This window comes from Corvus hawaiiensis, chromosome 18 (genome assembly GCF_020740725.1).
Source record: "Corvus hawaiiensis isolate bCorHaw1 chromosome 18, bCorHaw1.pri.cur, whole genome shotgun sequence".
Lineage (NCBI taxonomy): Eukaryota > Metazoa > Chordata > Aves > Passeriformes > Corvidae > Corvus > Corvus hawaiiensis.
The window spans coordinates 4,674,117-4,700,935 of NC_063230.1; the positions used below are offsets into that span (position 1 = coordinate 4,674,117).

Sequence of the window (26,819 nt, forward strand, 5' to 3'; positions counted from 1 at the left end):
CTTGACAGATGAATGAATTAGATTAATCACTCTTGTGTTCCCTTATTGCAATGGGATGAATCAAATCCCTCCAAAGGCAAAAGCTGGATCAAGAGTTGGGTTTATTAGCTCACTTACATTCCCCACCCACAGCTCACAGTCTGTGCTGTTGTGTTTATTCTTGGCTGTTGCTAGGAGAGCACATTTTTTAAAGGTAGGTGCAGACACTTTTGTTACAGTCACTTTTGGGGACCCTGGAGTAAACCAATACAGGCATAACAAGAGCTCCCTACCCTCCCCTGACCCCCTGAAGTTCAGCACAGCATGTGGGGGTCAAGCTGACCTGGATTTGTGCAGGGTTCTTGGGAATCAAAAAGTTCACTAAATAATTAATTTTCTTTTACTCCACCAGTTTCTGGATTAATTTAGTTTTGTTACAACTCAGATCATGCATCATAGGACTGCAACAATGAGCTTTAAATAAGTATTGTTTGTGCACAGTAAAAGAAATAAAGGAACATTGAACAAGTCAGCATTTCATCATATACATCATAGTAGGCACAATAGATAAATCAAGCAGCTCGGGATTGATGTGTAGAGCATTTTCATGGAGAATGTCATGTAGACCAAAACGTAAGAGGAGCCATTAGTAACCCACCCCCACAGCCTCCAACAAGCCCTTTCTCGGGGCTGAGGGGGTGGGTATGTGCACAGAACCAAAAACACTGAACAAATTAAGTTACTGTAGGCAGCAGGGTGCATATTAAAAACCTCTTCCTGTGAAAGAATACTTCAGACCCTGTAAAAACTAGTTCAGTTAAAAATAGATGTATTTACATTTAAGTCTGATCTAGCAAGTTTTCCCAGCAGGTGTAAGTTGAGCTGTACAGTAACTCTGCAGGTTGTACTCAATCTGACTGGATTTGTGAATGGTCTTTTTTTAAAGTTGCAGCTATTAGGCCTTAAAGCACCAGCATGTTACAGCAGTGGGATGAGGAACTATCTCCCTCTGCTTTGCTCCCAGTATACTGCTGGGATAAGTCCCAAACCTGGCATTAGATCACACTGTTGTTAATTAAGATGCCTTTTTTCCAGCTCAAGATGTGTGGGGTCATTTAGCAGGGCAAGACTGTTTTCCCAGATACTCACAGGTGCTTCACCTCTGCCTGTCTCACTGGTGAGGCAGGATTTAGCTGTAGGTGCTTGCAGCTGACTGCTGCTCTAGTGAAGTACTCAGATAAATCCACCTGGTTTAAAGCATGTCAACATACTTGGGGTTTGTGAAGCCACTTATGCTACTTGTTCAGGGAATGATGAGTATTAAATGCTAAATATTGCCAGGGTTTGCTCTTGGGTCAGCTGTGACACCCAGGATTCCCCAGCCCCAGAGCCAGGGGCAGGGCAGGAGGGGCAGGGGCACTCTAGAGAGAAGGAAGCCGTCATTTCACCATGCCAGTCAAGATAGTTATTTGTTTTATTTGGTTATTGTTCAACAACAAAGTTCAATACTTTCCAGGTGGAGCTTTGAACTGTCCCTCTGAACTGTCCCTCTGGTTCCCTCCCTTGTCAATAATAAAAAGGTAATGAAGAAAAATCCTGTACTTCTAGAGACCTAAAATCTCATTTATGCTAATAAGCTTCAATTGCAATTTAATGTTACAATATTTCTTCATGAGAGCGAGGAGGACTGAGGGGAGGCTCCTCCAGTGTCTGAAGATGGCTGTCCACAACCACCAGTAAAACAAAAAGCTAGTGTTGAAAAACGCACAGTTTACAATAAAAAAGTAGAAACCAATTCAATTCCCTTTTGTTACGAATATAAAGTTTCTTGTAAATATGTACAGTCCTTTGAGCTATTTCTATAGCAGGAAGCATTTCACGAACAAGACACAAGATACACACTTTCAGGACTCAACAAGCCCATTTCTGAGGTCTTGAAGATCTTCCATGAAATGCAAAGATTTAAAGACTGATCTCAGTGACCTTTCAAAATATTCAGACCAGGAGAGAAAAACTTTCAGCAAATTTCCTGCCAAATCATCTGACTGAAAATAACCCAACAGACGAGAACAGAATACAATATTCATGAAACTCGCCAAAGGACACCGACAAGGCATTGGAATTTTGATGGGTTTCTAGAACAGGTTAGCACAGGCTTGCAAGGGACTAGCAGAAATTTTAGTGTGGCGCCAAGGGAAGATTGGCTGCAGTTTTGCTCTTTCCAGTTGTAAAGAACATGATTGTTCACTTAGAATGTTGCTATTGCAGAGTGAATGGTCAAAACCTGCTTTGAAAATCATTTGCTCTCTGCTTCATGTTCACAGCAGAAGAGAATAGGAAGCAATAAAAGGCTCGAGGTCAGACACAGGGAAGCAAAAGTGTGTCAGCAACTGCCAAAGCTGCTCCCCGTGAGTGTCCTGTGCCAAGACACCGGATCTGATTGCATGACAAGCTCCAGCTCACAGGAGGAGCCAGCCTGGGCTGCTCCCCCTGGGGAGCTGAGGCTGGCAGGACTCTGCTGAAGAGACCATGTCCAGTGCTGAGAGGAGTGACTGTAATTCTTGTCATAGAATAAGGCTTATTAACTCTTCGGTGCCAAATTTCTAGAGTAATTAACGGCTATTTTGCAGCGTAATCTAAAGGTTTCAGTTAATTTACAAGTGAGGTACAATACACTACTCAGCAAAGCAACCTAAAAGGAGAGAGCAGCCAGTGATGGTGCAGCAGCATGCACTGAACTGTCATGCAGAAGACCTGGATAAAGTCTTACAACCCAGTAGCTTGTAGGTAATGCACTTTGTCTCAGGGCTCGGCAGAGGGGTCAGGTAAAGCAGCATTCTTCCCTCCCCATCAGAGCTGCTCTAAAGCAATTTTAGTGAGAACAAAATAATTTTCAGAAGTGGCAGGTGAACAGGCTAATCCGAAGAAATTTTTCCTGTGTTCTGTGGAGAACATCCAACCACAGTTCCTATTGAAAGACTCACTCACCTTGGCCCTTCTGTTTCCAGGCCATCAGGGGCTCCCAGCACATCTCAGAACTATGACCAACTCTCTGTTAAGGGGTGCTAACCACAGTGATGACCTGGGGCAGGACACTAGTCCCATTTCCGGGATGAACTACTAGGGACTAAAGTGGATACAAAAAGTTAATGAACTGCTTGAAAGAGTAACAGTAGTACAAAGTGCAAAAACAGGAGTGCAGAAAAGCACAGAGAAATTAACTGAGCTGTGAACGGTCTTCAAAAGCATCATGGCTCCCACTGCAGAGCGAGCTTGGGCCCAGGAATGCTGTTTGGGAACTGGGCTGCAGACAGATGGAGTGCATATACTCAGTCCATTTTCTTTTTTTCCTGCAGGTCAAGATGAGTAACTTCGTCTCGCTGAGACTTACACTGAAGACTGGTCCCAGACCTGGCAGGGAAATAAAAGGGCAAGTTACAAGTCACAGATACTTCTCTCCCAGGCACAAGGTGCTGGCAGCAGTGCATCCCCTGCTGCTCCCACAGAGCCAGGGCTCCTGTCATCCATAAACACTGACAAAGGCAGGCACTGTCAGCATCACTCTGAGCACAGCAGGCTCCCACATTCCCGGTGCTCCAGACATTATTCCCCTTCAAATCCTCTATCACTTGCTAGTAAATGCACCTTTGCTTTCAGCCCATTCTAGTGTCCATCAGCTTTGCAGTCCCAGAACCAGCCCAGGGCAGGTGGACACAAGGCCAGTGCATGAAACCCTGTGGGCTCTGTTCCAACAGAATTTGAGGAGCAGGCAGGTGAGATTTGATCTGCTCTTGTGCTTTCCAGTGCCACCAGCCCTTCTGCAGTACATACAAGCCTTTTCCTGAGAACAGACATGTTCTGCAGGCTCCTGACTTACCTTATTGACTTGAGCAAGAGGAGTTCTGGCCCCACTCACAGGCACCCTCCCTCGGCTGCTATCCTCGAACAGTCGTCCCGGGGACCGCTCCCTGCGGGTGCTCAGCAGTCGGCCCGGAGACTTCTCCCTCTCCAGAGGTCTCCCCGGGGACTTGTCCCTGCGCAGCTCTGTCCGTCCCTCACGGTACCGGTGGGGTGTGCTGGGCTCCCGGGGGTGGCTTGGCCCTTCCAGAGGCCCTGGGCTGGAGGCCACCCGCTTGGTGATGTGCTCATTGTACGTGGGAGGGCCTCTCTTGTTCGGGCTGCTGTCATTCAAAAAGAATTGATATGAACTGCTGAGTGACAAAAACCTCCCATTACATTTTCTTTTAGCAAAAATGTAACTTTTCCCCCAACACCCCCAGCCTTCGGGTGAGAAGCATCAGCCCCTCCCTGAGCCAAGATGGAAAATGCAGAGATATTTTGGTAGCTGGAATATCCATCACATGAGCCACGCTGGCAAAGTGCCTTAATGAGTTGCCAATGTAAGTCGTGTACGGAACAGGCCAGAGAACACCACCTTTTCATACACTCCAGCCATACATTTTTCCATATAAAAATACACTAAAATTTGATATATGTGTTTTCACACAATTTTCAGTAGCTCAGGGATGTTCAGGTCAGGCTGGGATGAACTACAAGCCTCAATTTCTCAGTGTCATGTGCACACTGTGGCACCATCAGCCCCCGTATCTAATTACCTGTGTATCACATCACAACTTTCCAGCACTGTCTCCCTAAGGCACACTCATTATTTGATAGAAGGGGGCTCTTGCTTTACAGCTTGTTACAGCCAAGCCATGTTTAGTGTAATAATCAACAGCATCTGAGCTCAAAAAGCTTTGAAGCCAGAGTTCTATCACAACAACAAAGCAAACCAGCACAAGGTCACAAAGCTTTTATGGAGATTATCCACATCTTCCTAGAGCTGCTGTTTGTTTCCTTCTGGATGTTAAGCCATTAGTGACTCTATTCCAGCATTACAGTAACTGGCTGTCATCAGCCTCTAGGAACAGAACAAGGGCATCCCACCATGCCAGGGGAAAAGGCATCAGGAGGGAAGTTTGCTCCTGAGGCACCCAGGGACTGTAACACCCCGATGTCACCATGACACCCTGATGTCACCATACCTGCGCGTGGCAGAGGAGCCTCTGTGGTGCTGCTGCTGCTGCTCATTGTTGGTCTCCTTCACCAGATTGCCTTTACAGCAGATCACCCTTAGCTTGTCTTGGTAGGAGGAGGCCAAGTAGATCGCTCCCGAGGAGATTGCAGGCCCAAGGTACCGTGGGTTTGGTATCTCCAAGTGGGCTCGTGCTGGAGTTCTGGGGAAAATTGCAGGAAAAAGCCCATTACAGTAGCAGCACAGTACCTTTTCCTGGCAAGTTCGCATATTTATGCAAAACAGGCTGTTCAAAGGAATGAAAAGAGAACAACTTACCCTAGAGAAGCTCGTGCCTGAATCTCGATCACTTCAAGGGAATTGAAGTGGGTCACGAACAGATAGGGCTCCCTGTAGGCTGAAGGAGCAGTGCAAAGGCAGGAAAAAACACAGAATACATTCTCTATTAAAAACTTCTAAAACACAACAGCAAGCACAAGAGAGACTGACAGCCCTGTGGGAAAACTAAAGAATACATTTTATGTAATGACACAGACACTAAGTGGGGAGATGCAAGCTTAAAGAATTGTTGCTTTGAAACCGTGTCTCAAGGACTTTACTAACCAAAGTATCATAAAAAAGGCATTAAAGCCAGACTATTAACTGAAAAAAATCTCATTAGGCAGTGCCAAAAGGCTTGAGGGAGAATATGTAGCCCTCATATTCTTCACTATTTCAGAAACTTAGAGCATGGTTAAAAATTCCACTAGCCAGTTCAATCAGTGTCAGACTAGGAACATTAAGGAAATGGAACTTTGGTTTAGTTTTCCTTAAATGGCTTATATTTCAGAAGGTTTGCCATCTGGATTTATAGTGAGCTTAAATCGTGGGAAAAAGATCCATAGCTTCTGGAAGAATTGGGAGAGGGAAAAGGAGACAGAAGGGCTCAGTGCAGACTACCCATTCCACAAGGATGCTTCCTGGTTTCAGTAATTTCCGTAATCCAAGGGAATGTCCCTCAACACCTACCAAAAGCTAAGGGCAAGCGGTTCCATTTCAGGTCATCTGTCCTACTGCGTCTTCCATAGGAATCCACAAAGACACCAAACTCTGCCAAGAGAGGTCACATCATGTCATGAGCATTGGCCTGAATTTTATTCATTTATTTTGAAGGGACAAAGGCAATTGTTCCTGGGCTTTTTATCAGGGACATCCTGCAAATCCCAGAGTGCCATGAATTACTCTAAATGCCATGGAATTGGTTAGATGTAGGAATACTGCCAGGCCAAAAGGTGCTGCAATTCTAGGTCTCTTTGTTCCAGCTAAGGTAAGGTTATTATTTAATCTACAGTTGGGAAGGTGATGAGACTCCTACCATTACTCACCCAAAATTACTGCTAGTGGGCTTTTGAAGATGTATGCATTCTCATGACAGTATCTAAGAGGGCAACAAAAGCAGCTATAGAAAAAAGTAACACCCTCTCTTACTTAATCACAAGAAGGTTAAAAACTCTCATCTGTCTGCATGGAAACCAGACAAAGCCCAATCTGAGAGCCCCTGAACACCTTATCAGGGTAATCAAACACCTGTTTGCACTTAACACACTGCTTGTGGTCCTTCCCTCAGGCACAGAAGTCTACACTCAGCAACTGATCCACAGGCATGGAGAAAGCCAAAGCAGGTTGTGCAAAATTCAACAGCACTTAGGTACCTTCTGCAGCTCAGAGAACAGGAGTGGTACAACACTAGCACCACTTACCATGGAAACACAGCAGATACTCCTCCCTCTGCCCTGCTGGGTTCACTTGGATGATACTGACTGGAAAACTGTTGGTGGAAGCAGCAAACACAGCAGAGGCCAAAGTGTGGTCATTTTTATCCAAAAACTCTGCAAAGAGAATGGAGAAAAACACCTTGATTTGCACCAACCTTTTTTCCTAAACTGCTTTCGAAAAGCCCTATAAAAGAACCTGTGGAGCCACTTGGAACATTCCTCAGGAATTGTCTCCTACCCTCCAGTGTGTACTGCTTCATCTCAATTTCATAGAACTTGTTGGTGCCAATGATGATGCTGTAAGTGGTCAAATGGATACAGCTGCAAGGCTCAGAGGTTTCAATCTCCTGGAAAAAAGGACAGTATGGACAGATATTAGTTCCCTGTACCAGCTTACAGATAGCGCTCAGTCTGGAAGGTTGTATATTGCTACATTTATCTTTCAAAAGGGAGAGAGATGGCAACCTCAAAGACCCTAAGAGCCTCTAAAAAGCATCTGGACAGAAACTCTTGCTAGAAGAAAGTTTTGTTTTGTTGGAAGTGATGCTTGAATGTAGACTTGCATATCAACTCGCCTTGAGGTGCTAACCCTAATAAGATCCCCTTCCTTTTGGAAGAATATACTGTTCTGGAAGACGTTCTTCTGCTCTGCAGCTCAGTTTTCTGGAGCAGTATTGAGCAGCTCCTTGTTTACAGTAGGTCACAGCCAATCTTCCTTCCTTCCTTCTTTGTACAATGACAGAGAGATGTCCACCAAGACCTGCCTTGTGACTGAACAGCTGGGATAGCTCTGCAGGCTAGCCTGACACAACATACAGATCCTGAGATCTTCTGAGGACAAGATTCCTTGCATAAATCCTACTTTATCTGGAAATTTAGTTGGCAGGAAAGAAAAGCATATTCTGGGCTTGCTGCCATCTTGTTAGGATCTAAATTCAGTTGTCTGGATTAGTGGAGATAGGGAAAACCTGCCCGCTAAAACACACTTTTGCATGTTCTGCATGTAACCCCTGTCAGAGGAAGGGCTATACACCCTCAGCGTTCCTTGCTGTGAGCAGGAGTTGGTATCAGCTACAATGCTTGTACACATTCCAGGTTAGCTGGCATCCACATTGTTTGTGCCGAGATCTCCATTATTTATGGCTTTCCTCCTGAGGAGCCCAGATCTGCATGACTGTGCCCATTGCTTCTCTCCAGCAGTGCCCACATAGCACTCAGGGATAACAGCCTCAGCCACACTGTAAAATTAACTGGTGCCTTCAAAGTCACCTGCAGAATCTCCCAGGGAGTTGTAGTTCGACTGGAGCATCCTTTAATTTGTGAATAGGAGAGGACATGAGTTTCTGGGCACCAGCCTGTTTTAAGGCAGGTGGTATTTAAACATTTTGTCCTGAGGAGAGATCTCTGAGGATATGATGACAGCTCAGTCCAATATCTCAAAAAAAATCACAGTTCTGTTCTGCATCTCTCCAAAAATGTCAGCTCTTATTAAAGGAAATTTCTGCCTACTCCACTTTGAGTCAGTGCACGGTTCAATTTGTTATCATTTTAGCTGGCAAACAAATGTTCTCATGCACACAGAAAGGTTTTAGATGTTTGCTCCAAAGCAAAGGCTTAGAACACTATGTGAATTACCTCAGCTATTGCAGGGAGCTACTAAACTCACCTTTCTGATACAGAACTTGCTTAAGCTCTCATTGTATCGCAGAACCACCACTTTATTGGGCATGGCTGCACAGATACAAAGACTGTTCTCAACCTGTAAGGAAGATAACAAGCATAGCTCAGGATGGCAATAAAGTAAATTCTATTGCTGAGCATGTGAAATGGATCTGAGAACCACCTCTTGCCACAAAAAGAACTTTGAAGAGATAAGCAAGTACGTCTTTTAATAGGGTAATTACTGTGAATTCATGAAATAATGAAAAGCCTCTTCATATTCTCAAAAAAGAACGTGAATTTAAATGGCTTCTATGATTTCTTTTATGCTTGAAAGACATTAAGAAAAAATTAGAAAGTTTCCCACAGAAAAGGGATTGACAAATTGAAATATGTTAGATCTATATTTTAACCCTTGAAACTTGACTTAAGCATCACTTTGAAATGAGTGGTGTTCAGTTTGTTACCAAGGTAAGCCATAGAAGTAATTGTTAATGAGAATTTTGGCTGTGGTTTAATGCTCCACACTAAAACCAATAACCTGTGTAAATGTCTAGAATTAAAGTGACACAAACACCTAAGGAAATTTGCTAGCCTGGAAGCATGACATTCAAGAACAAAGACTGGATAGAATTCACTAACTAAAAATCTCAAAATTACAGTCAATAGTGAGGAGACAGTAGTACCATGCTATGCTGGATTTCTTACTACCTAGCAGTTTAGGCTATACCATCATGGCATCCTGACTGAATTGCTCCACATTAGCACCAGATCCCCCATTCTGTCTCCAGCTCAGCCTCCCTTCAGCCCATACATTCTCCTTATTTGAAGAAAAATATTCAAAACAAGAATATAGACCTTGGATGTGTTGCCAGTGGAATGAAGATGCTGATTTGGTTAATATTAAACTCAGAGCAGTATAACAGGTGGTCAGGGGGCACGAGGGAGCTGTAACTTACTTTGCCAGCAGCAAAAAGGTGACATCCTTTGACAGCCTCAAAGACATTTGGTGAGACATCGGGCTGGGCTGGGAGGTGAGACTGGGCTAATGACTGCTTCACTTTCTTTACATCAACAAGACACAGAGCCCTTTCTTCTCCTGGAAACAAAAAAAGGTTGCATTTCATCAAGGGAGAACTCCCTATTCTCTACCGAAGTCATACCTAAACAAGCAGCTCATTGTTACAGGCTGTTACTGTGCAAACAGTCACAAGGTACCATGTAGAATTCATTCCATATTATTCCTATTCAAACTGAAACAGAAAACTTACAAAAACCCAACGCCACAACAGGCAGTAAATCCACCAGAAGAACAGCAATTCTCTGCATAGATTATTAGTGTTGCTGAAGTTAGCAGAACAGAGTAATTGTGGCCTCATTAAGACACTATTCAAAATTAGCCAGGAAGTTTTATTTTGCCCTTCAGAACTTCTTCAAGTAAAAGATGTTTTAATCACTCTGTGCCAACAGAACTGGTAAGGGATTTCCAAGAACTGCCCTAATGAATTGCATTATAGCCCAAGGCCAATTCCTCTCAGAAGTCCAGTGACAGACTAACACAGCCTTCTCATTATGTTGAGATTTGCTTTGTTCTCTACCACCCTGACACAAATAAACCATGGACATCTTAAATCCTTACCAGGAAAAAAAAACACAAAACAAGCAGAACAAGAGAGAGAATTTATTTTTCATTCCCTACAAATGTCATATAGACACTTCGATAATTTGGGCTTTCAGATGAAGATACATGATAATGTTCAGCATGCCTACATCTGTGTGGGAAGGATTATCTCTGGAAAACCACAGATGGAGAGATTAAAGCTGGTGTTCCTTTCATAAAGTAATCTTAAATCGTGACAGGAGTCCCAGCTTTGTTACAGGGCAAGAGAGGATAAGAGTTGGCCCTATGCCCCTATGTCAGTGATCACCTAGCAGTCCTCAAAGAGTTAATTACATTAAAAAGGTTATGCAATAATTACGAAGAGATGTTCACTCATTAGCTCAACACTTTTTAAATTGAACTTAAAATGACAACTGACCTCTAACCTGGAAATGTTTTGTCTCTGGTTCTTCCCTCCCTCAGCTCTGAAATCACCTTCTCATGAAGGTTTAACTGAGCCTTCATTCACATACATAATCCCTTGCCAGCCAGCCTCAGACAAGACTCTGTTAACCACAGCAAGTAATTCCTGACAATTTGCTGATAAAAAACCAGACAAAAGCCTGGAATGAATCCAAAGGCAAGCAGGACCTGGCAGCACAAAGCCACTGCAGAGCCAATGGGAACACACAGCCCTGTACCTGCTATCATGAGTAGCTTCTCCAGATCTTTGATGAGGTGAATTTGGAAGACAGCACCCATTCCTGGGATGTGTGTTAAGGAATTCTTCAGTACATTCAGGGCATAGAGACCTTCTTCTGCACCCACCAGTACTACCTACAACAGGGGAAAAAATAGCACTACATGAGGAGAACAAAGAATGCTCCAAGAGCAACTTGCATGACACTCTTTAGCAGTGAAGAGAAAAATCAAACCCACAAATAAGTGCATAATTACACATATTGCCATCAAGATACCGTTTCCCTGAATCAATTATCCACTACTGAGAAAGACCCAAGTGAACAAGACCATTACCTGGTCACTGAAGGGCATTGTGCAATTTATATCTAAACGGTCTTCACCCTCCAGCTTCAGCAGGGAGTTCCCCAGCAGTTTCTGCAAATGATAAAAATTTTGTTTTTCTTGTTGAGTTAATCTTCATCTCTTTATCTGTGAGTATTTTAACAATGTGAGGTCATAATTTCAGACAAGCAAAAAGCTTGGCACAGATTTCTTTTTCTCAGAAAGCTAAAAGTTGCAGGGATGCCTCCTACAAAAGAATTAGTAAACTTTTATCTACCTTAAACGCAGTAAGGGGAACTGATCAGAATTATCCAAAATTCAGACAGAACCCACTGTTGCCTCTATCCTTTCCATTTTCCCCAATGTCCTACAACAGAGCAGTGGAATTTTCCAAGGGGAAGGATTTAAAGAAAAGTATAAATGTTGGTGGGAGCATGTATTTTTCTCAGAGACAAAAGGAATGTGAGCCTGAGAAAAAAAGAGGATTTCCTGCAGTCACATATTTCGTACCTCCAGAGCTAACATTCTCTTATGCAATGCCATAGAATCCAATCTCCCTTTACCAGAAAATAGAGAGTCATCAGTGTAACAATATGAGAAAGGCTATCCAAAACCTAAGCAAATCTGTTTAACCTCTTATTAGGAATAAAACTTAAACTAAAAAGCGCACACCTCCCCACACAACAAGAAACATAAAACTTCTGACTCTCTAAGAATGGGAGGGGAGGGAGTTTTTGCTTCTTTTAAGGTTTGATCATTCCATGTGGTACCTTATGAGACTGGACTAAAACCATGTCCTAACTGCTCTTCCTTCCCCTGCTGGAATTACAGAGGTATTTTGGGATCCTCTTACTACACTCCCCAAGTCTAAAGAAGGGTATTGTAATACATAGCATTGGTCTCACAGTGAACTGGCTCCTGGTGCTCATATTATGAGGCAGAAGCAATAACTTACCTTCAGTTAAACCTCAGTATGTCAAATACTGAAAAAATATTTTTCAAAACTCTGCTCCCTCCCAGAATATTTTATTATTAAATGAAACTTTTATACTCACAGCATCAGCCTCAGCTTTTTCTCTGGAAACTCTCCCACCTGCCACTATTGATTCCAGTGCTGTGACCCAGCGCTGTTTGTCAGGGAAGCTGGGTGCTAACAGGTAGAGTGTTCTACCAGGCCAGCAAGTGGTGTGTGGATGAGACTCCAATTTTAGGATATATGGCACATCTGAGATGTTATATAGATAGAATAAGACTTAGATTAGTTTTTGGAATATTGTCAGTGGACTTAAAATCAACACCTTTCAGCCTCATTGGAGAGAAGTTGTATTTATCATGACGTACCATGGCAATTTACACATTGGTTTCTCCTTTACAGGTCCTGCACAGGCTAGCTACTTACACCTAAATATTAGCTGGATGTATGCAATCCATACATACAAGGCTGTCTTTAACTAAACAAAAATAATTTCTTGCCTTTTATTCAAAAAAGAAAGAAATTTCATTGTGGGGAAAAAAAACCCAAACCAAAACCAGCCACTTGACTAAAGTTTTCCCTGTACTGATTAAGAAAAATCTGTAAAAATTGGTTATGGAAACCTTTGTTTTTAACAGTCTGTATCCTTTAATGTAACAGTCAAGACATACAGAATCTTATCCATCAGTTCTGTTCAGTACATACAAATCAACACATCAACATTTTTTCATAATATGAGCCTGTATATACCCCACAGCATTCCTAAGTTAATGGCTTTCTGGTCAGAGCACAATGGTGGCAGGAGTTATACATCACAGTTAATAGAGAAGAAATTTAAATAAACCAAGTGTTTATGCTACAAATCTCTTAAAATTTACTTCCATTTGAGTTGATGACTATATTAACCACAGTTTTACCACAACAGAAGCAACAGCCTGGGTGTAACTAGATCTGGAGTGCTGAGCTATTCCCCTAATTCAGATGGAGGTAAATCACAGCATTACAGAATGAAAGCTTGAGGGAGAAAATTCTGTTCAGCCAAACAAGGCTAACTGATGGCAAGGCAGATGAAATCCATTTGACCTCATCTATGTAAGATTCTCACCTGTCTTTGCTGTATTGGTAAGCTCAGTAGCTCCTACAGCTCCATGAACAGTTACATCACCATCAGGAAGGCAGAGCTCAAATTCCTCCAGAGGCCTCTGTCCAGCTGCAGGAGGATGGGGAGACAGATTAGGAATGGACAAACAGGTAGCAAGAAAATAACTGTGATAGCAAAATGAAGTGGATGCACACTGTATGTTTTCACAGCTGGATTATTATGACATGCCAGCTAATAAAATGGCTAAGGGTCTAGAAAAAAATAATGTTGCCTTATCACTGAAGATTTAGCTAAATTTGGTACAGCCATAGCAAACAGTAATAATCTTTAAGCCTCTCAACTCACCAAACAATATCTTAAGATTTAAAAAATATGTCCTTGCTAGAAATTCTAAGTTACCTTCTCTTGCTTCTGCATCATAAATGAGCACTTTGGTTCCTTCCAGGACAATATACTTCCTGTCCCAGCCCTGTTGCCCACGTTTATTATTCCTGAGGAAAATAAGCACAAAGCCATGTTGGACTTCCTGCTTGTATTCTACATAAAGCAAGCATGCAACTCCTATAAAAGAGAAGTTTCAGTGGTAGTAATTGTAATTATGGTGGTGGCAATTGTAATGCCCACGTAATGGGCCTATACCAATTAACTCATTTTAAGAGCCAGGATAATATAAGGCCAAGTATTTCAGCACCTGACATGGCACCAAGATTCCTGTTTATACCTTGGCACTTTCATCCATCCTTCAAGATGCAGACTGGTGCTTGGCTCCTTCATCTGCAGGCCAGGGGAATTCATCTTATCCCGGCAGAACGCTTCCGAGAAGTGCGTGGCATATTCTGCTGGCAGCCCACAAGTAGCTGGTAAGCAAGTTGAGCATTTTGGGTGACACATCACCTGGCATTCTGACAAGAGGACAGGAAAAATCTTCTGTTAAATGACCAAAAAAAAAAAAATCATGACACAGCTGCCTCAGCTTCTAACACACAAATCCCAGCTTCTCCAAGGTTCCCCTTCCACTCCGAACCATCAGATGTTGTCTGATGTAGAATGTTTGCACCAAGTAGTTTCAGAGTCTTCATACTTAGTCGTTTCTTTCCCTGTTCTAGATGGCTGATGCCTTCTCCTGCCCCTAAGTTGTGCTGTGTTTTGCTCTTACCCAGACACTTGGAGGCCTGTCTGCCGAAGTGCACCGTGTCCAGGCACACGGCGCACTTGGTCGCCCTCATGTTCAGCCCCACATTGAAGCGATGGGGGATGTTGTGGTGCATTCGCTCTTTCAGACGCCGGCTGTACTCTGCCAAGGGACAAAACTCATCAGCAGGGTAAAAAAAAAAAATAAATAAAGAGATGGCATTGACATGGATAGAAAAACACTACCAGGAGCTGAGCAGGAGCCTACCCTCTGGCGTGGAGGATTCCTTCCTGCGGCTGGAGGGTGGAGCCAGCAGACTGATGGGTGTGGGCTGGTGCTCTGGGGAGCGGACCATGGCAGACATGATGATCTGCTGCCTGGCTGTGGCTGGGGTGGAGGGGTGAGGGTGGTCGGATATTTTCCGATGAGCAGCTAACAGACAAGACAAATGCCACTGGTTAACATAACCAACATGGCACCCTGGTTCCTAGCAGGGCTCTGTGTGACCAGTCAGCAGTTACAGCCCACAGAATGAAGTGTAGCCTTATTGTAACTTCACAGAAGTAGTAATAATTAAACAACATATATGTTACTGATAGAGTGGCACACAATTGAAGGCACATTTTTCAGACCAAAATTGTGTGCCTCCTTCCAGATTCACCTTTTCTGTAAACCCCTACCTTCTTCACGAGCAGATCTGAGTTCAATGCGTGTTTTCTGTAGAGCCTCCTCCAGCTCAGCAGAACGAGCCTTCTCCTTCTCCAGTGCCACTTTCAGCTCATTGTATTGCAGGGGAACCTGTGTGGGTAAAGAAGGGTCCTCTTTCCGCCGACTAAACAGGCCCTAGCAACAGAAACACACAGACAACTCCTAACTCCTAGCAAGAGATGGCTTAAACTAGGCAAAGTGACACTAGCTAGTGGCAGTCTGGCCAGAGGGCCTAATGGCAATTCTGTTATGAGTAAGGATGGATTTTTAGTTCATATTGGCACTGGAGAGAAAAATGCCAAGATACGGATTAATTTAAAGAGGGACATACATTACCTGTTAGTACTCACATCTGGAGTTTCCGAAAGCATCTAAACAAAGGATCTCAAAATATGTGGTTAAAATTAAATTACTTCATTCAAAATGACAGAAGAGCTTATGACAAAGATGTGACACAAGTCACATCGCCTGACTAATCAGTCCTATGCTGTGACTACAGGACAACCACTCTAGATACACGATAGGTTCATACACATATACATACTTACCATTTAAAAAAACATGCTTAAAATTCTGTATTTCTACAGCCTCACTGAAGTGTAGCTACTGGGTTGTAACCTAAGTGTTGTAGGAATAACAAAATACCAGAAAAGCCACAAAGAACACATTCTGCCTAGGAAAGTTTGTGTTCAACAACTCAGAATGGTCTTAAATGAGGACAACATTTTGTTACACAAAGAAAGATAAAACAGAATATTAAGAATACACAGCACATAACTAATTACAAAACCATTTAATTCCATTCCTCTCAAACCTTCTTCACCCACCTTTTTCTTTTTTGCTGGTTGGTCCATCTTTGCCTGCAGGAAATCAATGAGTTTAGTTTGCTGAGAAATAGTGCCCTCCATTTTCACTTTTTCATGGGAATAGAGAACCTGTGAATCACACACAGATGTAAGAAATTTCATCTTAACAGAAGAAACAAACTAATAACTTGATAGCAAAACAGAGCTAAAAAATACTGTAAGGAAAGTGTCACACAGAAACTGTCAATCACATCCTAAAGCCTCACAGAGAATGAGGCAGAGTGCTGCCCTGCTTCCTCACCCTCACCTGAATGTTTTCCAGCTGATACTCCAGGTCACTTCTTTCAGTCTTCAGAAGATCTGCTCGGTCCAGAGCCTCCTGCAGACCTTGAGTCAGGCGGAAGATGTGATTTTTCTGCAGATCCATTTGCTGCTGCAGCTTTGCCTGCTGTTAAAAGCAAAACAAAAGCCAGTGTTTTAGGTTTGTTGTCTTCTTGTTTGTAAGTAAAAGCTATTAAATGTTATCACTCCTTGTAAAATAATCATCATTGCAGAACTTATAAATAAACACACAACTCTTCAAAAGATGGGAAATTACAATATTGTAGAAGACTCCTTTCAGAATGCATTATGACTAGACAAGCATTTCTGTGTATTTATGTTAATCTGCAGCAACACCATTTTCTCAAGCTCTCTCTGTACAACCACCAGAAGCCATCTCAGTGCTTTGTAAAAATAAATTAAAACGGTAATCTTTACTATAGACCAGGACAGTCATAGTCACATAAGATAAGGAAAATAATGGCCAGCTGTTTACATCTTCGTCTCCAATTAACACCAGAAGAGGGCACATGACAAAATATTCCTAATTCTTTTAGGATTTGCACTTTCTTGACAAGAAAGTCCCTGACTAGGAAAACCATGAACGCTCCTATGTTACACAGGAAGAGCCAGAAATCTTTCCTGGTGATGCATAAAGGAGTGGGTGAGCTGTTAGTAGTACCCCAAGAATAAAGGCTTTAATTGCCCTAATTGTCCATAATTACCCCCGAAATCCACCTCTGGAGCCTCTTGCCCCACCACCCAGAACTGGTGGCCTGCATTCAATTACTTCCTGATATGGTGCAGGTGTGTGACCTTGGATCCAACTCCTGTGACCCAAATTAATGATGAAAAGAGCTGTGAGAAGTCTCACCTGTGGCCTCCAGGTGTGCATCCTCAGCATGTTGGCTCCAGAGCTGGTTTTAAGCTGTGGCCCTTACACTTGGCCTGGTCAGAGCTGTGCCTGGGCACAGACCTGGCCTTGCAGACCTGACCTAAGATGTGCCTCATTGTTAGAGGCTTCTATAATGATCACTGGTACCTTCACCAAATCTTCAGGTACTGTGGTCTGAGCCTGCAGGCTGCAAGGTCCTGTCCTTGCCTGGCATGCTTTCCCCTTTGGCTCCCAGCTCACCTGCCCCTGAGGAGCAGTTCACTTTTACTGCTCCCCGACATGGCCATACACTTCGCAAAGTTTTAAGTAAAAACAACTCCCTCAACTTGATTAATTTCCCCAGTTATATAGAAGAGAATGATGGATGTGTAACTCTTATTCACACAACCTCCCCTCCTCAAGATGTGGAACCTTCTGAAGTTCTAACATGAATCTCCAAGGTTACCTCCTCCAGAAGCCTCTGCTTGAGCTCCCTTTCTGTCTCAAGCTTCTGCTGTAAACTGCGGGCGTTCATCTCCAGCATGGCATGCTTCTTCTCCAGGTCATTGAGCTGGGAAAGAGGGTCAGAATAACACGGAACACTAACAAATATAGTTCCACAGTCTTAAAATCCAACTTCACCAAGAACATGCTAAAGACAAATGAGCCTTTGGTTGCTGGGGAAAAACCAGCCAAAAGACATTTTGGCTTGTTGAAATGCAGATACCAAGAAGGACTTCATACCAGGCATCATAGGCTGCTGTCTGCTTTAGTCTTTTTCAAAGAAAATCTGAGGTCTTTGGCTTGAAGATAGAATTCTGTTCTATGCCCTCCAGTCTTTTTAATTTGTCTCTATATCTTGAAAAAAGCTGCTCAATGCCACATTTCTAAAAGTAGTATCACTGGAAAACTATTTCATCTAATTATGAAAGTCTAGGATTGAAAGTTACTTACCTTATCAGAAAGGCTCTCTGCTTTGAGTTTTTGTTCCTTGAGTGCTTGCTGCAGGGCCAGAATCTCTGCCTTGTGTTCCTTGACAGCCAGTTCTACCACCTGGCGAGACTCAGTAATACGCTGATCTGCTCTCACTCTGCATTAAAATGGAAAATAATGTTACCTAACTCCTTTCAGGCTTGACCTCTCCCTAGCAGGCAGTAGCATCAATAACTCTTTCATAGGTTGCCTCAAATTCAAGATGTTTCTTTAGAAAGCCAGACTGTTTGCTGCAACACTTTTATATTATATAACCCTGTTCCTGCCCCTGCTAGAACTACAACCTTAAAAATTTCAAGACCCCACAGGAACAGTCAGGAGCAAAGACTATTTTTCCATAAAATAAAATAGAAGATAATAAATCAAGACATTTTATAAATTACAAATACCACTCCCATTGAATTGTTCACTTGCACAGAAACAAAAGGAACAATATCAGAGATGACTATTAACTAATAAACCCTTTTTCGAACTACCTCACAAGATTTTATATTTAGCTCCAACTCCCATATCCTATGCTAAATATAATTTTTGTACTAGCTTCTATAGAGCATTTTCATAAAAGTTAATAAAAGGGAAGGAAGGGAGAGAGACCTGCTCTGTTTCTCAGTATCCAGCATCCTCTGCAACTCTCTAACTCGACATTCAAACTGGGACTTCTCATCCCCTAGAACATTTCTCCATGCTTCCCACTGGCGCTCTTTCTCCAGGAGTTCATCATTCAGGGCCTCCAAGTCCATTACTTGTTCTTCCAGCATCGTGCATGTTGTCTTCAAGGCCTCCATAGTCTAAAAATAAATCCTCCTATCAATTCTCACATCCCACATCAAGCGTGCACTTTCAGCTTCAGCCTTACTATTTCAATTACAGTACATGCAAATCGGCGGCAAACAGGAGCTGGGAAATCACAGCCTGTTTACTTCAAGGCTCCCGTACATTCACTTGTGATCGCCGATAATGTCAGGTCAATCTCATTATGAACATTTTGAGATTTCCAGAGTCACAAAATTAAAATGAGTAATTCTAAATTACAATGCCTTCAGAGTGCAAGATTTCTAAATAAAATTGTGTAAAAACATGATGGGAAATACCAAATGTTTCCATTCACTCAACTGCCCTGGGAAGGAAGGCTTAAGTGCCACTGCCCCCAGCAGCATCATCATATGTTATGAGTTTCCAGATGTAAAAGGAATTTTTGCCAGCTCCCCCAAAAAGCTCCTGACTTAGGCTTAGAGAGCCTTACTTGTTTCTGGCTGGTCAGCTGCATCTCTCTCTCAGTTATCTCTCGGCGGAGATGATCAACTTCACTCCGCAACTGGACAACCTCGTCACTGGCCCCTGAGGCCTCGTCGAGTTGTTTGGACAGGAAGAAATTCTGGTTGTTCAGCTCTGCATTGTCTTCAGTGAGCTGGTTCAGCTGCTCTTCCAAATCTGAAATCACCTAGAAATAAAAATAAATTACTTGTGAGTGAGCACAGGTTTTTGAAAAAGTGTTCTCACACAGAATTACTTATTGCCAAGCTTTTACATTCTTTCTAATTTAAACAAAAGCAGTATTATAGTGGTAGATATTTGTGCATAGGAATGTGCTTGGATTAGGAGTAGAGTTTTGTGTCTTAGAGAAAACAGCTTTTTTAAAATCTGGTTCAGAGCATAAATATGCTGCAATGTAATTTATTATTTGAGAGACCTATCATAGCTAAAGCACTTGATTGGGAGCTAGGAGTTCTGACTGGATTCTCAGCTCTGCTGCTGACTTACAGAGACTTTTTGCCAAAGCACTTTACCTTTTTTTTGCCTCAATCTCCCCTAAGCACAATGGGGCTAATTAGTCTCAGAAAGGCTTTCAAAGTGTGGTATTGAAGAAAACAGACCAAGAGGTGCAATGGAGGCAGTGCAACCTGATGGATATCCCTGGGAATTGCTTATATTATTACATGTAACACTGGGTGTAACCAGGAAAGGCAGAAAAATATTAAGAAATGCATTCTATGAAAGTAACAGTGTTATGGATGGCAGCTGGGGACACATGAGGGAAGAAACCAGTGTGGGAACACAACACGGAAAATCAGTGAAAAGCAAAAACTCAACAAGGTCTTTGCCAAAATGGGAGCATATATTTGTTTAATCAGAAGAGCATTACACTAAATGCTTTAAACCACAGTCCCCTCCAATTTAAAGACAAATATAAACAACAGTGGGCCATTTTCATAGTTGGTTTTTATGAATGAAAGGCCTGAACACTGGGTGGATGAATATGTACCTCCTCCTAACTCAAAAGCAATATCACCACAACAGAAGAGAAAGAAACCTCAGTATAATCTTGAAATCAGCTTAATATAAAGAATTTCAGAAACTGGTAAACTCTATACAATTCACATTCAACCCTTAAAAATATGTTCTAGAGGCTCTTTTACCTGGATGTCAAAGAAAAGTGAATAGGATACTTCATTAAATGGGGGAAAAAAAAAAAAATCTCAGAGCACAGTTGGCCACACATTCAAATTTAAATGTTCCAATTTCCTACACTAGCCAAGGACTTAAACAACTAAAGCAGTAGAGGATAGAGCACATGGCTCTTCTCAGCTCTCTGGAAAGATGACAACCGTTTCTTTTTGAAGAATCCGTAACGCATATTTTGGCAGCCTTTTACCATGCCTCCCCTAGAGCTAAATTAACAGTATTTGGTTTTTAAACTGTGAGCAGAAAAAGCCATTACTCCCTGCTGGGTGAAGGGGAGTTCCTGCCACCCATATGTTCAGGGTCAAATCAAGACGATTCACACTTCAGAACACAACATTTCTAAAGAAATCTGAAAATGCGTTTGTTTCTGAGCACTCTCACTGCCTTGTTCAAAACACACATTTTGTTCTGCATTGTTTGCATCAAGCTTTCAGAGAGGGCAGCCTGTGTCATAAGGACATGTTAGTGCCTATATTGCTACAGAAATAAGAACTTAGATATGTTTATACAAACAAGAAGGAGCAAAAGAACATTTGTTTTTACAGTGTTTTACCTACTGCTCTCACAACAGCTGAGATCTCTACTAACTGCCAGATAAGAAACTCACTTTTTCTTCCACTTGTTTTAATTTTATGTTTAACCACACCGTGTATCTAGGCAGTTTCAAGATATACTTTACACATTTATGGTTTCTTCCACATCTATTTTATATACTAGTACAAGTAATGTCAATTAAAAAAATATTAAGCTAGTTTTGAAATACAAGAAAGCAGAGATGGGGGAAACACAAAATGGATAAAGTAATACGCAGAGTTAAAATGTCCAACTACTTAATTAATTATTAAAACTGGCTGTATTTCAAATTGACTTTATTCCTTAAGGGCTGGAAGTTACGCTCCCATTTCCTTTTATTCTATGTTCTGAGATTTTGACTTCTTTCCCTGAATACAAGTAAAATTAAACCAGATCATATTATATTTCACTGCTACATTTTACCTAGTAGGATATTTCTGGAAAACTTCAGACAAACAACAAAGCAGTTAAGAAAGAAGGGTTCCAGAAGATGTGACATGATCTTTTTCCTTCTTCTAACACTGTATTTACTGACAATTCCAAAACGCCTTGTCTTAAATTCCAAATATATTATAATCTATATAATGTAATCTAGATTGATAGATTTAATTTATTTTTTAGTAAGAGAAAATTTGTTCCTCTTGGTACAATCTTCCGTTTTTCATGGGGAAAGGGGATACTTGTTAACACATCCAATAGCTATCTACAGCTATGTATAACCCAACAGGATTAGAGAGTTTATTAACACCATAAAGCCTAAAGAGTAATGGGTAATACTGACACAGGAAAATGGGATGTGGTGCGATATAAATACCTGTCCTGAGGATCAACAAAAAAGAAAACACAGATCAAAAAAAGTCCACATTTATTTGGAAATGTTGTCTTAGGCATACATACATACAACCTCTACCAGAATCCTGTACCTGGAAAGAGTTAATAGCTTTAGATATTTTTCTTTTCAGTTAAGGAAATCCCCAGGCAAAAAAAAAGCCCAAAAAACCCAAAACAAACCAACCAACCCTGAGCTATTCTGAGGTAAATGTGAAGTATATTAAATGAAAGTCAGTAAGAAAATACTATTATATCCTTTAGAAACCCATAATATAATTAGAAAAATCTTCACATTTTAAGTTTATAAAATTAACCAAACACTTGAAACCTTGGAAAAGCAATTCTAGACAATCTAGACAGCCACTGTATCACCATTCACAGAGCAACTGGAATTTTCTATTCATGTACATCTTCATCACAAGTAATCCATAAAACAGAGATATCATCTAACTACACAAATTGTTCACTGCACACCACATCTAAGCACACAGTTTATTTTATACTGATGCAGAGGATTGTATCTCATTTTTAAATACTGCAGAGCAATCCAAGCATAGCGGCTCCTCAGTAGAAGGGACCATATCCAGCATAATTCACTCCCCACTGAATAGTCTGAGGAAAGCAAAGTATTCCTCTAGTGAGACTGAGCAGATTCACAGCTGTTACCCCAATCCTACAAACCTGTCCAGCCATGGACCAAATAAAATATCAGAGCAACAAACAATCAGGGCCATGATGATTTGGTTTGCATACCAGACAAAATGCACTAAATTTAATCCACATATGCTCCACATATCAAAACCACAGGCACAATAATGAAGAAAAGGAGAAAATAAAGGAGTTTTACTTATATACTAGTAACTGCAGATTGCAAACTTCTCCATACCCTATTCCTTCACAAAGGTGTCTCAGTTCTCAGATGCCACCAACAAACATACAGAAAGATGCTAGGACACAGCAAGGGCAACTGTTTTGGGATGCTATCAGCAGTGTGTTATTTGGAGTTTAATGTAATTCCAGACTAATAGTTTTGCTCTATCCATTTCCACTCCTCCCCATCCCCACTAATCCTTACCAGAAAGCTACCTGTCAGAAGTAAACAGGAAACAAGACAAAGCTGTCTCTGAGCCCCAAATTATTGTGAGGGGGAAGTGAGAGCAGACATAAGACTCCTTTTGTCTTTACCTACTCTCTGAGACAAAGCTTTTCAGGCAGAGAAATCCCAACACTGAGAGGCCCAGGCTCTCAAATAGGGCTGCAGATAGATTGTATCTCTACCTGTTCCAACAATACAGAACACTTTCCTCCCCTTTCCATAGTCAGACAACATCTGTGCCTTGAAACACACCTTAAACACAAAAACTCATCACGGTTTATCTTGAGGGACATTAGGAGCTGCAGAGTACTAGGACACTGCCCAGACTGCATTCCTCTCCTTCCCACACCAACCCAGGATTAAAACACCCAGCCCCTGTGTTACTGTCCTAGGTCGCAGAAGATTCAGATGGTGGTTCTCTAGTATTTTACTAAGCTGAGTGCAAAGATTTTATAAGACTATTTCCTGCTAAATATTTAAAGACTTTACTGCCTGCTTACTGGAAGTTTTCTTTTGGAAGCAATTCTATTATTATTTAGATAACTTAGTTGTATTTTTAACTTTAAACATGTTGGTGATCTGAGAACAAGCCATAGTTCAGAGGCATCTGGAAACAACTGACAAATATGTAAATTTTCCTGTTTAAGAACACCTTTTATTTCTAGATCTTTCTTTGATTGCCTGGAAAATACTTGTAACACTCAAATGGACTATATATTTCATAGAATAAATGTAGGGAACTAGTTCTTCTCCCTCACAGATCTGCTGGATGAGCTATCATTGTGTGAAGATTGTGATAAAATACGACTCTGTGTGTGCCCAGGAGCATGTGTGTGTATAGCAGGTACCACAAGTTACAATTGTTGTTGTAATTATGTATCCTATTATTTCTTGCACAACTGAGTGACAGAGAAAGCACAAAACAGGAGAACCTAAAAAAATGCCTCCTTGGGCAGAGGCCTCGGCAAAAGGAAGAACAAGTGTGCAATGAGGATACAGGGAAAGCAGACACAGCCTTCTCTACAATCAGAAGCTGTGACCTTTGTGAAGCTAGAGAAACAGGAACAATACCAAAGAAAGTAGATTAAGTATTTTTATTTATCTTTTGAAGACCACAAAAGTACAGAAGTAATTCAATTTTTCAATATTTTTTTCCTGTCTAATCTTATTTTCATAATTCTTACGCTGTTTGAGGCTTCTCAATAAAATCAAATAAAAAGTAATTCCCTACCAAAGTTTGCCAGGCTAGTTCAAGGAGTTTGTGTCAGCTTAAAAAGGATCTCTCTTGAGAGCTTCCTGAAAGAATAAATCCGTTCTTTATCATGCTGTGTAAGTAGCAGCACATTACAATTATTCCCTTGAAGCGTTGTTGGATTTTAAAAGGAGTGTAAATTCTAATCACCTTCAAGTGGAATCACACGGTCACCAAAAAGCACAGCCTGCATCCTACTGGTACCATCAGATAAAAATTAGTTTGAAACATCTGGTGAAAGCACTGTAATTAGCATTTCTTGACCCTCACTGGAAATAGAAGATTGCCCTGATTTCCTCATTCCTCAGGCAGGATGGACAGCCAGGAGCAGTCATAACACACAACATGAAAGTATCTGTCCATGGTCAATTAAATTATACATGCATTCTCCAGGGCTGGAAAGAGAGTATATAATGAGCATGTATTATTCATTTAGGAACTATTTAATTAATTTCTTATTGATGAGGATGTCTGATCCCACTTATCCCACTGAAGGGCTTACAATGCACAACACTTTTACAAGTCCTTTGAAGCTCTTGACATTCTGGAAATGTTATGGGTCATTCTTCACTGCTGGAGCTTGTTCCCCACACTCAAAGCTGAAGTGTCACTGGATAATGAGTGAACAGAAGCCACAGAGTTTCCACACCTGTTTTTGCCTGCATGGAGATCACAAAAGTGTTTTCACAGAGAGCTATCATTCTGAATGAAGGGCAAGATACAGACCAAAAGAAGGTAGCTCTGGATGTAAGATATATGATGATACATAGGGAGCTAAACGTTCAATCTAAGAAAATGAGGAAGGGAACAGAAAGTGAGGTTTCTTGTGTAGGATTTCTTTTAGACAGAGGTTAAAACAGTTTGGAAAGCTCTACTTCCTTACTTCTTCATATGGAGATATTCTATGACCAGAAGAAGTCCCTTGCTTAGTGCTAAAGAGCAAGAGAGGAAAACAGAATGACTCCCATGCTGAGAAGGTATTTTAAAAGATGAAAATTTATACATTAGAGACTTACTTCTACAGTATGAAAAATTACATTTGAGGAAATCACTGGAAGCAGAGAAACAATAAAGATAAAAAGTCCTAGCAATTAAGCCCTGCTTACAGTGTGGGCTAGAGAGAAAAAGCCCAGAATAATTTATAATCACTGCTGACCTAGAGGACTGTGGTCCTTATCCAACACTTGTATAATTCATGTCACTGGAAGGCAGATACTCTCCACTAGCCACCAAAAGCAAGTGTGAAGATAGTGTTAAACTGCAAGAATCCCTCTGGATAGACAAAGCCCTTGGACATCTGTCCTGGACTGATGAAATAAATCTGAAAACCTGTCAAAGATCTCAAACAACAGAAGGTAAAAATTCAGATCCTGGAGTTCTCTCTGCTGTGTGTCAATGCATTATTTGGAACCTTAACATGAACACTGTTTGAAGAGACCAGAAAAGTCCTACTTAAAACCCACTCTGGCCTAGATCTACAATGCAGCTCAGGATTTGGACAGGTAGATCTTTTCTTCTTGTGAGCAGAAAAGATCTTCACCTATAGTCATTTTTTGCAGCTGCTACACCATTCTTATTAGCTGCACTGCAATGAGATATTTTAATTTACTTTCTTCTCCAAAAAGAAGAATAATGACAATTTCATGATCAGACTAAAACCTCAAAATTGAGGTTTACCTGAAACCTAAAAGAAATCCAATCCATCCAGCTCCTACTAGCACCTTGAAGCCAAAAGTCCACATTAGGAACCAGTGTCATCAAGGATTAAATGAGGAAATTGTTTGTTTCATTATCCTTAATTTCAAAATAATTCAATGATCTGTATTTAATACTCACTGTGCAGCTATTACGAAGGGCTTCAAATTTACGCTGGATTTCATCTCTATGTGCCTAAAGGAGGTAAGAAGTTAATCATCAATTTTTCATACATTAGAATTCGAATCCAACAGCTGTTGCTAAACAAACTGCAGAACAACCTACTGGCAAGCAAAGTTTCAAGGCAGATGCTGCAGGCTATGAAAGCACCTTGCAGTGGCAAAGAACTGGTTAGCAAAAGTCCCATCCTACTTAATCAAAATACGCTTATGCTCCCAACTCTGGAACTGCTTTAGGAAAATGTACAAGCTCAAGAATGGAATTATGTAACAGGTTCCATCTGAAATGGTCACCAGAAGACTTGTTGATCTCATGTTAAGTTTTTACATTCTTGACATTTTAATCTGAGTTGGTTTTACTTCCATATCCAGATTGGTGTTTCATAGAAAATAAATACTGCATACAATTTAATGCTTGCAAAGAAAAACTATAATGATGTATAATGCAAGCTACCCCAAACAGCTCTGCCAATCTACCTGAATCCTACCATTAAGCCCCATTTAAGCCCGAGCCTCTCTAAAAAGCAGTGATAAAACATAATAATCAATTCTTTGGAGGACAGCATCCAAAGTACAGAAAAGTTCAAACACTCATTTTAAAGAATGCAGTATTGCATGTACCATTTTATCTCCCAATTTACAAGCAAAGCATGACAAAGCAAAACGTTCTTGTTTCAGCCTCATGGCCTCTCTCAAAATTCAAAGTGATTTAACAAGTGTCTAATGTCATGTGCTATCTGAAAATTAAACAAACGAAAGGTTAGTGCTCAA

At 41.3% G+C, this 26,819-nt stretch overlaps 1 protein-coding gene across 8 annotated transcripts in view; it reads right to left on the reverse strand.

Annotated features, from left to right (window-relative positions):
- Nucleotides 1-365: 365 nt before the first annotated feature.
- CIT (citron rho-interacting serine/threonine kinase) overlaps nucleotides 366-26,819 on the reverse strand; it is a 68,999-nt gene continuing 42,545 nt past the window's right edge. For 3 of the 8 annotated variants that reach the window (XM_048322977.1, XM_048322972.1, XM_048322969.1), the window contains 25 exons: nucleotides 26,011-26,064; nucleotides 19,203-19,400; nucleotides 18,554-18,747; nucleotides 17,921-18,056; nucleotides 17,433-17,537; nucleotides 16,079-16,219; nucleotides 15,793-15,900; nucleotides 14,938-15,100; nucleotides 14,525-14,689; nucleotides 14,282-14,419; nucleotides 13,847-14,027; nucleotides 13,525-13,616; nucleotides 13,129-13,233; nucleotides 12,106-12,275; nucleotides 11,063-11,143; nucleotides 10,729-10,864; nucleotides 9,387-9,526; nucleotides 8,435-8,527; nucleotides 7,007-7,115; nucleotides 6,754-6,882; nucleotides 6,023-6,103; nucleotides 5,333-5,411; nucleotides 5,025-5,216; nucleotides 3,857-4,160; nucleotides 366-3,390 (listed from right to left, as the gene is read on the reverse strand). In XM_048322977.1, coding sequence (XP_048178934.1) covers nucleotides 3,367-3,390; nucleotides 3,857-4,160; nucleotides 5,025-5,216; nucleotides 5,333-5,411; nucleotides 6,023-6,103; nucleotides 6,754-6,882; nucleotides 7,007-7,115; nucleotides 8,435-8,527; nucleotides 9,387-9,526; nucleotides 10,729-10,864; nucleotides 11,063-11,143; nucleotides 12,106-12,275; nucleotides 13,129-13,233; nucleotides 13,525-13,616; nucleotides 13,847-14,027; nucleotides 14,282-14,419; nucleotides 14,525-14,689; nucleotides 14,938-15,100; nucleotides 15,793-15,900; nucleotides 16,079-16,219; nucleotides 17,433-17,537; nucleotides 17,921-18,056; nucleotides 18,554-18,747; nucleotides 19,203-19,400; nucleotides 26,011-26,064 — 3,318 coding nt within the window. In that variant the 3' untranslated portion in view covers nucleotides 366-3,366. The remainder of the gene's footprint in view (nucleotides 3,391-3,856; nucleotides 4,161-5,024; nucleotides 5,217-5,332; nucleotides 5,412-6,022; nucleotides 6,104-6,753; nucleotides 6,883-7,006; nucleotides 7,116-8,434; nucleotides 8,528-9,386; nucleotides 9,527-10,728; nucleotides 10,865-11,062; nucleotides 11,144-12,105; nucleotides 12,276-13,128; nucleotides 13,234-13,524; nucleotides 13,617-13,846; nucleotides 14,028-14,281; nucleotides 14,420-14,524; nucleotides 14,690-14,937; nucleotides 15,101-15,792; nucleotides 15,901-16,078; nucleotides 16,220-17,432; nucleotides 17,538-17,920; nucleotides 18,057-18,553; nucleotides 18,748-19,202; nucleotides 19,401-26,010; nucleotides 26,065-26,819) is intronic. The other 5 variants (XM_048322975.1, XM_048322974.1, XM_048322973.1 and 2 more) reach the window with 3 other exon arrangements.